The sequence below is a fragment of the Cinclus cinclus genome, chromosome 4 (assembly GCF_963662255.1).
Source record: "Cinclus cinclus chromosome 4, bCinCin1.1, whole genome shotgun sequence".
NCBI classification, from domain to species: domain Eukaryota; kingdom Metazoa; phylum Chordata; class Aves; order Passeriformes; family Cinclidae; genus Cinclus; species Cinclus cinclus.
The window spans coordinates 24,971,218-24,981,860 of NC_085049.1; the positions used below are offsets into that span (position 1 = coordinate 24,971,218).

Genomic DNA, 10,643 nt, shown 5'->3' on the forward strand with positions numbered 1-10,643 from the left:
TCATCCCTCTAAAACTCCAAAGCAATGTGGGCCAGTTTCCTTACACTGCTTTACCCAGACTCAAGTTTTGCAAAACAGACCGGATTGTCCTTCAGTTTTGAAACCTATGTAGACATTAAATCCAAACCTCACTTTTATCTAACATATCTCTGTTGTCTTCTGTAGGACAAGAAGCTGATTAAAGCTCTCTTTGATGTACTGGCACACCCTCAAAACTATTTCAAATACACAGCACAAGAGTCAAAAGAAATGTTTCCAAGATCATTTATAAAGTTACTGCGATCAAAAGTTTCCAGGTTTCTACGACCATACAAATAGTCTAGTGGTATTCAATTTTTTGCATTCCTGTCAAATATTGTCTTTCCTCCATAGTAGAAACACTTGCTAATTTGAAAGCTCTTTTTTGCAGTCTTTGTTGTCAATTGTTGTTGAAGAACACCTATAATGTTTTATAATTGTTTAAAGTCAATTTTCTGAATGGGATTCTTACTACCAAAAAAAAAAATTATGCATCCCTGAGTACATCTAGTTGTAGATCCAAATTTGTGTCTGCACTAGTGTATCCTCACTTTCCATCTGAAATCTCACGATGTAAAAATATTCATTCTAGCTTTTTATTTTTCATCAACAGTAACTTTTGTCAAAGAAAGGAGGAATCTATTCAAATATGATTAAACTACCTGCAGATAAGTTCTGTTATAGGAAGAAGTATGTAGTATAAATAATACCTGGATTTTGAATTGCACTTGAAGTTTATATTTGAATCTTTAGAAGAAAACAAAACAATCTAAATTTTGTTATTTCTCATTTGTGGCTTGGTGGAACCTCTGTCCAAGTAGAAATCAAAAAAGAAAAAAAAAAGGAAAAAAAGTGTAATTTTGTTTTATGAATTACATGAGATTGAGTCCCATGCCCTAATGTCCTAATGTTTTTATCTGTCCTCTTCTAAACTTCTTCAGAGGTTTGCCACTGTCAATTACTTAACTGAAACAGATTTAGCTCTGGATTTCCATGTATCAGTTGGTCCCTATAAAGACATTTACAATAGGATATGTGAGAAATGAACAACAACACTAGTAGTCTTTCTTTCCAATGGTTTTCTTTCCATTAAGAGAGCATCTAATTAAGTACAATATATAAATATATAAATATATACTTCTATTTGTGGGTACATTAGAATGTTATCTAGTTACTGTAAATATTACTCATGCTTAAATCTTTACTCCCACACACCCTATTTACTCGTATCTATATGTAACTTTGTGTAGACAATTAAATTACTTCTCCAAGTGCTTGTCACTTCTGTGAACACCCAACTGAAGCCTTTTGAGGTTCATAACCTGGATAATGGTTTCTTCTGGGACAATCTCTTTCAATATGTATTATTCCAGGAAAAATAGCATCAGTGAAGATAGAACTGCTGCCCAGTAAAGGGTCAGCTGTTGCCTCTTCCTTGGGAACCCCCCCCATGCAGATCAACAGAGTCACCCTTGGGACAGCACACATGGCAGAAGCTCAGCAAGGAGGATCTGCTGCTGCACCTGCTGTCACTGAAACACTGGGAGCACAACTGTGTCCAAGCCCCACATTGTCAGGGGCTCAGGGGTGAACAGGACACGGTTTTGCAGAACAGTTGGAGGGTAGGTTCTGTGTTTGCAGAGACCTGGCTCTCCCTTTTATCCCAAATTTTTAGCCCATCAAGCACAGGGACTGCAAGAGAGCTTTAGCTTTGTGCTCAGGCCCTGCTCACAGAGTGACAGTGGGTTTGCCATGATGATAAATCCTGGGTTTCCTGCTGTTTCCTGGCACAGAAGCTAAATTCAATGAGTGAGGAGCTTTTTTTGTATTAGTATTTCAGCCTCTTTCATTTTCAGTCCCTTCCTCTTGTATATCATTTTCCCTTTTGATTCTACAAGTTTATTAAATGGAGAAATTAATTTTTCTGGCAGCATACTTTCAGAAAAACACTAATACACAGCTTTGCTTTGCTGCCTTTTTTTTGTTTTTCTTTTTGCCTGTCTACTCTGTAGTTTAACACATCCTTAGATGTTCTCAAACGCATATATTAGGGGTGGTTGTGGTTATCTTCTGACACTTTTTTTTGTCCTTGAGCAAGTACTGCTTAAATTTACACAGTTAGTTTCTGTTGACAAGTGGTTGAATATTCCATTTCTATGAGAACATTTAAGTATTCTGTTGAGTTTTTCTACTTAACCATCTTGTATTTTTGCTTGTCTTCTTTGCTTTTCCGTTGAAGAGCATAATTTTTCCTTTCTATACCTGAACAGCCTGACCATATAGTCTAACAATTCTTTTTTTTCCAATCATGGACCTCAAATCTTTGGAGAGCTTTCTTTTTAGTATATACATTAACCTTTGTTTTAAAATGTCACTTCTCCATAGAATTCCTTTGTTAAAGGCTGTTAAACCTAACTTTTTCTTGAGGATGTTAAAACTACTTTTATTTATTATTCACCAAGGGTCACTAAAAATAACAAATTTTCATTAATATTTTTGTTTAACAGTAGTCACTTGTACCAAAAAAACCCCAAAAAATGCAAAAATCTTTTCAGGTACTCAATTATATAGGAGTATATAGCTAAAAATCTACTTTAGTCAAACAGTAGTTCAAAGTCTGATAGGTTACTCATAGTTTTGTTCGGGTCCATTAGAATGAGTCAGGATTGCAGCCATTCAACTGAAAGATATGAGGGAAAAGATATGAAAAATTTGGCGAAAAATAACTTCCTCACTTGGCAAATTATTTACAGTGATCTTTAATATTTCAGACTTGAGTAAGCAAACTTCAGAACCTGGTGCTGTACACTGAGTTTAGTAAAATCCTTGCTAAAATTTTTGTTTAACAACTGACATGTTTGGATATAATACCATTGTATGACACTGATGCCAGACTCCAGAAACCACTGGCAGCACTATAACATTTTCGAGGTTCTTAGCTCCATGGGAAATCCAGTGCCAGAGAGAAACCATAAAAGGGACATATCCCAATTCTGGCCACTAGTAGTGGAACCTTGGTAAAGCTGTGAGAGGTGAATACAGGTGAGAGAAATCACATTTGGCTCTGGTATCGCTTGCCCTGACTTAAAACCACACCACAAAAAAAAAGCGGGGTTTTGTCCAGTTCATCCTGACAACAACCTGAGAATGAGGCTGATATTCCCCAGAGCCACATCAGGGCAGGGACTCCACAGTCAGGACAAAGCACTTGTCGACTTCTGTGGCAAACACAGGCTTTGTGTTGCTGAAGAAAGCCAGTGAAAGAAAGAGAATTTGACCCTCAAAAGTTGACACTTAAATGCTTGTGAAAATAGAGGGAGTTCATACCTGATATATTTAGAAAATGAGTCAGGTTTGAATGCTTGCCACTCTGCATAGAAGTGCTCTTGGATGTGCAAATTTCTAATGAAATAAGTAATGACAAGTGGTATATAGGGCAGTCTGAACTGGTTTCAGTTGACTCGAAGAACAGCATAGAGTTTTTATATCAGCTCTAGAAGTTAAAAATGCTTTGATTTTCATACTAAATTTACAGTTAGAGAAACTGTCAGTCACCAAGTAGAAGGTGACTTCAGCTCTTCATATGTTAGTATAGGATGCCTTTATTTTCAAAGTCTGAGAACCTGTTGCTACTACACAATAACAGCATAACAACAAAGATTGTTTTCTTCTACAGAGAAGACCTACACACACTTGGGAAACAGAAACCATACAAGGAGAAACACAACTGCCATTAAGCAATCCAGATTAATGAACATGGCAGAATATAACATTTCAGATTTCACCCTAAATACTGCATTTGAACATATCAATAAATACAGCCCTGTATCCGTTCTTACAGAATTACACATTGTCTGCAGGACAGGTGCAACAGCACATTTATGTGTTATTATAGGTAGACTGAAGAAGAGCCCATTTATGATTGCCCAATTCCATGGCACAAACAGAGCTCTTTATTTTCAATTTGCAAATGCCTGTATGCTTAAAAGCTGCACCTGCAGCACTTACCATTTTAAGCCTCTCTTTCTGCTTTAAATACTGCACTTATTTTTAGTGAGGTGGTGGTGAATCATCCCTAAACATTCTCACGGACCACCGCCTGCATACCTGCTGCAGTCCAGGACATTGCAGCAATCACAAGCAATCATCAAGCCCTGAGTTGTGCCTTGAAAGTGCAGAGGACACAAAGGTGCCTCTGTGAGTCATTTGAGTACAGGGAGCAGCAGGATACTGTGTTCAGTGCATTGCCACCTTTTCTGCCACATTGCATCTTGCCTTCAATAACAAGACTTACTCTTCCTGGAGATCTAGCTCACTGATATTTTATTTAAAAGTTCTGAAGTCTTTCTTTCAGCCCATTTTCTTGCCCTGTTTTCCTTCTTCCATCATACATTAGATTTCTACCTGAAGACCAACTTTTCAAAAGAAATCTATTTCATTGTGCCAGCAGCTTCATCCTAGAGTAAGCTTACTTAAAAGTAAGCTTGCTTAAGACTAGCTTACCTTGTAAACCATGTTTAGTTTAGTTTTAGACTAGCTTAAATAAATACAAGATTGGTCAGAGAGTTTTCAGAGGGTCCACATTCTGATTAGTCAGTGGGTTTTAAAGAGCACAGCTACCTGAAATCCTGTCTGTGAGCAGAATGCAAGGATGCTGCCGCATGAGTGAGAAACATCCTTTACATGTGTTCAGCATTCCAAAAGGACAGTCAATCCCCACCCTGTGCCTTTTAGAAGCCTGCCCAACAAATTCAAATTTCTCAGATCAGACTTACCTATAAAAAACCCAGTTTTAATCTTGCAGGTAGCAGGTTAGGAACTTCAGGAGCAAAAGTAGTGCTGTGATTCTTATGCAGGGTCTGCTGACAGGTGTTTGACAGCAAAACTCACCTGCTCTGTCACAGCTCCCAAGTCTGGACTCTAAATACCTTTGAATGCTCTTAAAAACTTAGCTGGAGTAAAATCTTCAACAGCTGGACCCAGTGGCAAATTTCTCAGCAACCTCAGGGGTCTGGATGATTTGTTAATGATGGGAATGAGTGACACACACCGTTACTTATATGTGTATCATGAATTCAAGGACTATTTTTTTCATAGTTTAAAACCACTGATAGACAGGAATGGGAGTAACTGGAGGAGGTGTTATAGAATTTCAGTACTTTGGGACTTTAATGAAATAGTTTTCTAGAATGAGAGACTGTTGTAAGCACTTGGGAAAAGGAATACTTTTGTCTTCCAGAAGAATTTATGGAAGAAGGGAAATTTCTGTAAGGTACTATGAGCTTACTCCTCAGCAAGAGACTTGGATTCAGAAACAAGTCTTGTGTTTTATCTCTCATCTGAATAGAAACAGAGATGGAAATAAACAATGTCAGAAAGCTATTATCTAAGGATCTGAATATATACAATTCCAGTTTGTTATTTCATTTATTTATTCTTTCATCATAAAGCTTTTAATCTATAAAATTAATATGTAATATACAAGAGTAAAATGTACAGAAGTACCTTTAGATCTTAATAATTTAAACCATCTGTATTCAGAGAGCGGAGATAACAAGTTTAAAGATATACAAACAATTGCAATTCAATTTTCTCAATATCTAGGGAAAAAAAAGTGGCTTTGATTAATTAAACTTTATTTTAATTATTGTGAAAATATCTTTTTTAGAATTTGTTTTTGTTACTTTTTTAATTAAAATTATTTTGTAAATATTGTTCTCTATGTTTTATAACTTAGAAAGGCCATTAATTTGCATTGAGAGCAGCAGGGACTCGACATGTTGATGATAAAGATACTTCAGGAGACCGGGGTGGATGTGAGGCAGTTGCCAGATTTATCCTTCCAGATTACAGATCCTGTTATTTCTTCAGTCTCACTGGCATGACAGGAAGAGTTTTCTGGAGCAATTTAACATCCTAATTTTAACAGAATTGACTATCAAGTGTCATTCTAAAGTGCTTCCCATTTTCATAACATAAGAAGAATATGTATTTTAAAGTTAGTGCTGGTTCTTCTTTCATTGTTAGAATTAGAAACAACACAGAACTCAAAAATAAAAGGGAATTTAATAGATAACACACATGGATAGGGGAAAGACAAGGAAAGCTAGTGGGATCTCTATGCTCGTAGGGAGCAGTGGAAGTGATAAAACCTCACATTGGATCAGATCACAGCCTTTTTTAGGCAAAACCACTGAGGCCACCTACCAAAAAGTTAATTATGATCATGTCCAGCACCAGTTTAAGCAGGAATTTCTGGCAGGCTGGATTTTAGGGGGAAGCACACGGGGTGTAATACTGGTTTCTGCATCAATTTGCTCCACATAAACCACTGTGCTGGAGTGAGATTTTAAACTGAACTGTTGCAGATGCTGCTGGAACTTCTAAGCTTTATTACCAATGTAAATTGTGTACAAACAGCTATTTCCATATGAAATGTACAATAATAGTCTAGAGCAAGGGTAGTGAATAACTGTACAAAATTTGATACTTAGAAAATAAGATGCAGTGCTAAGCTTTACCAATATTTTAACAATTCTGTCAGATTTATAGTAGAAAATGTTGTTGTAAATGTACCTTATAAGAAAATGCATTTCCTTTCGCCTCTGTATATTAATAGCTTTGATTTCTATGTCAAAGTTAAAAATGAAGCATGTAATAAAACTTTTGTTAAAATCACTTTCATAATAAACATAAAATGGAATGGATACCCCTGCCTGCCATTTATTTGCATATAGGACAAGGCTTCTTGCACAGGTGTGGACAAGAATCAGAAGAGAACTTCTCTTTTTTGATAGCATTTGCATATTTTGGTCTAATTTTCATCCTTTAGCAATAGAGAGCTTTTTCATCAAACCACTGGAGTTTGTGGGACACTGATATGTTTCTTCCAAACCAGACTTCAAGGAGAGCTGGCTACTCTGATGGATCACACCACCAATATCCTTCCAGGACTTTTCACTACTTGTTGAACTAACTCTGGTGTTGCCATGTATAGCTCATGCAGCTGCCCTTTGGAACAGCCCTCTATTGAGAAGCAGACTCAAAGAAAGAGGAAGGAAGCTCTTATGCTCCAGCATGGCATGTGCCATTCTGCTGCTATCCTCATGTAAGCAGCTCAGGTTGTTAAGAGAAAGCATTTATGATGTGACAGTATCAGCTTTGCTGATTTTTTATGTATTGTTCATTATATAAATACTGTCAGTATGACTGATGACTCTTGGTGTCTGACAGGTTTGAAAGGCATCAGGAAACTGGCTGCAAAATATCAGTTACTGCCTTTTTCAGCTGGTAGGAATTCACTCCGGTAATATGGCAGCTATCCTCACTGCATCCCAAGAAGACACAACATCACTTTTATGGGACTACAGACATGCCTTCTGAAATGGCATTCAACTGTCCTCGTCACTTCAGAGCTTTAAATGAGTAACAAGAGAAGTCAGCTCCTGTCAAAGACCCAAAAGCTGAACCTCAAAGTTCCTAAAAGTCACTGGAAATGAATCTGATTACTGGTAATGAAGTATCTGTGCACAAGGACAAAATCTGGAATTAACATCTGGTGAGGTCACGGATGACTGGAAGCTGGCAAACATTGTCTCAATTTTCAGGAAGGGCAAGGAAGGAGGCTTCCACAGGCTCCAGGCCTGTCAGTGTCACTTCAGTGCCTGGTAAAATCATGGAAAAGGTTATTCTAGGAGTTACTGAAAAACACCTGGAGGACAACATAGGCATGGGTCATAGCCAGCATAGCTTCATGAGAGAAGAGTCCTGCTTGTCAAACTAATTACTTTTTAAACAAGGGTAGAACAGGCAATTTTATAATAACCACTTAAGCTTCAGCAGTCATGACAGTCTTCATTTGAGTACAAGATTCTCATTTACTGAAAAAGGCATTGCCTGGTGTAAACTGCAGAGGGGTGGGTCCATTCTCAGTTCCAATCTTGCCATGACTTCCCAACAAGTGTACAAAATATAATGGCCTGAGGACCAGCAGAACTCCAGCAGAACCCAGCAGGTAAGCGAAGGCAGGCTGGGCATAGATTGTTTATTGTTTTTATCCAGGAGTCAACATCAGCTGACTCCTGGTGTCACAGAAAGGGCCTATCATCTACAACCACCAGAACTGGCTATTTTTGTCTCTTAAATACAACATCTAAATGGGCAGTCAGCACGGCATGAGGTATGCTACACTCCAAAAGCACTTCCTAATGTGTAGAATAACAGCACCTCCACCTCACCTGTGTGTGTACAACAGTATTCCTAAGTAATGGTCCAACTTTTATAGAAGTAATATATTAGACAGCACGCTATGTATGCCTGAAAACATGGGAAAGGGAAGAAGAGAGATCTGTCTTTCTGAAGGTGCCCAAGTAGCTGGTGAAAAACTGCAGCAGTGGCTGTGGAGGTGCACCAGGATGCCTTAGGACTGAGGGCAGCATGTTGGATTGCCTACAGGGACAAAAGATCCTTGGAGCTGCCTGGCAAAGTGTTTTTTCATTGAGCCTCCCTCTACCCCAGTACTTCATGAGCAGTGAGAGAGTATCTTTGAGAGTAAAACACCTGCACCTGTCAGTGTGTGTCATGTCAGCACATAAAGTGGGTGCAATAAATTTGTCTCTTTGGGGAAAACACTCAGTAGAATTATTGCTTGTGCCAGACAATTTGTTTGGTTTATTATCCTTCACACACTGATTTCTTGCCAGACTTTTAGAGAGGAGGCTGAGTCCAGCTTTCTAAGATCACTCATCCACCTGCAGGGTGTTCTCCAAGGCTCTTTCCAAACTCCAGGCTCACATTGGCACCCATTCCAAGGTCAAAACATGTGTGTCCCTCCTCACCCATGTCATCATCCAGCCACACAACAGGACAGCACAGCCCCTCTGTTACACGGTAGCCAAGGTACGGGATAGACCTCGTACAGACTCCGGCTGGCAGGTGGGTGTTGCAAAACCTTCCCAAAAGTTGTACATCTTCACAAAGCAAGCAGGCAAAAGTTACACACAATAACTGCTTTTTTTTTGATGCAGAAGAATACATTTTCCCTTACAACAGCCTTCTTAGAAATCTCTCTGAGGTTTTAAACTCACATATACAGCTATGATAAAATATTTACAGCAAATGATGTTCCTCTCATCTAAGTCCCTATCACAGCTTTCCATGCTCTGAAGTTCTAGTTTTACCACAACAGAAAGCTGTTGACTTGAAACCAAATGGTTTCTTTTGAAAAATACTACAGGCTTTATTTTAAGTGCACCAAAAATACGTCCTTTCATCTCCTTTTCACTGTGATGTTAAGGTTTCTTCCACCCTTTATATCCTTACCTCTCTTAAGGTTTCCAGGCCATGTTGACAAAGAGGAAGGTTCAAACATAAAACAACAGGAACATGAAGTGGGGAATGCACATCAGATCTATTTGGACAAGATAGTCATAAACACTTGGAATAAAGCCACAAACTTCTAGACTCACAAAAATTTGAAAAACTCTAGCTGTGTTTGTTGGGGGCAAATGCTACTTCACATATGCTAACTCATGATAAATTTCTGCTGCAGACTGCTGCAGGGTGGGAACTAAATATGGTGGTGGTGGATAAGTCATGGGACCTGCTGTGAGAGAGAGGCATGAGGGCTCCATGAGCTGGCTTCCTATGGTTAGTGCCAGAAGGCTAAATCCTCTTATTTTAGACTGGGGCAGTGCTAGTAAGCTCAGCTTTGCTGAGATGTTTTTGCATTCTCTGTGAATACCAATGTAAAGTATGTAATGTAAACCCATTAAATTTAACAAGTACATTGCTTGAGTAAGGGCTGCATTGTTCAGGCACTGTAAATCAGCCACTCTTCCTAAGGAAACAATCAGAATTAAATACTGTGGTGGTTTTTCTTTACAGAGATTATCTACAAACACCTGCTTTCATGAGAGGCTGGCAGTGGTACCTCAGGGCTATGACTCTGGCATCCATCAGAGTAGGAAGGACTGATCCTGAAAGCCTCACAGTACTTGAAGCAGTGGTAGGAGAATGGTGAGTGCTGGCCCTCACTCCCTGCTCCAGGAATGACTCCTGTAAAAAAAAAAAAAAAAAAAAAAAAAAAAAAAAAAAAGGTAAAGCTGCCAGGCACAGCAGCTGAGCAAGATCACATTTAGGTAAATGCTGGACAAAGTCAGGGAAGATCCCTGACTCTAAGTAGACTTAAAGTCTACTCTTAACATCAATGATTCTCCTGCATCTTATTTATTACTTGGAGTTTATCAGCAACAGCCCCCAGACCTGCAAACTCACCCAAACAGCCTAGAACTACAGCCAGTGGGCCAGCAGCCACAACTCCCATCCAAAGTGAGGTGGAAATGCAAACAAGCAGTCTTCATATTTTGCAGTACTAGGGCAAGATCAACACCACAGCCATCCTCTTTTCCTAAACCCACAATATTAGCAAAAAAAAAATGTGCTCAAACTCAGGGTAGAAGGGTGGGAACACAGTCAAGGAGCACTGGAAATCAAAAACTGTTTTTTGATCCTCTGCTGTTTAATCAGAGAGGTCTCCTTAGAGACATCCTAGTGGAGCCTTTATGCTGAGGAAATGTGGGAACACAGCACGTGGTAAGGCAGACACAGTCTCAGGCAAAGAGGAA

General features: G+C 38.8%; 1 protein-coding gene across 1 annotated transcript in view; it reads left to right on the forward strand.

Moving 5' to 3' along the window:
- The window catches only part of SCUBE1 (signal peptide, CUB domain and EGF like domain containing 1), a 185,764-nt gene extending 185,446 nt beyond the window's left edge, over window positions 1–318 (forward strand). Inside the window, exon 23 of the mRNA XM_062490920.1 lies at window positions 166–318. Coding sequence (XP_062346904.1) covers window positions 166–318 — 153 coding nt within the window. The remainder of the gene's footprint in view (window positions 1–165) is intronic.
- The last annotated feature ends 10,325 nt before the right edge of the window (window positions 319–10,643 follow it).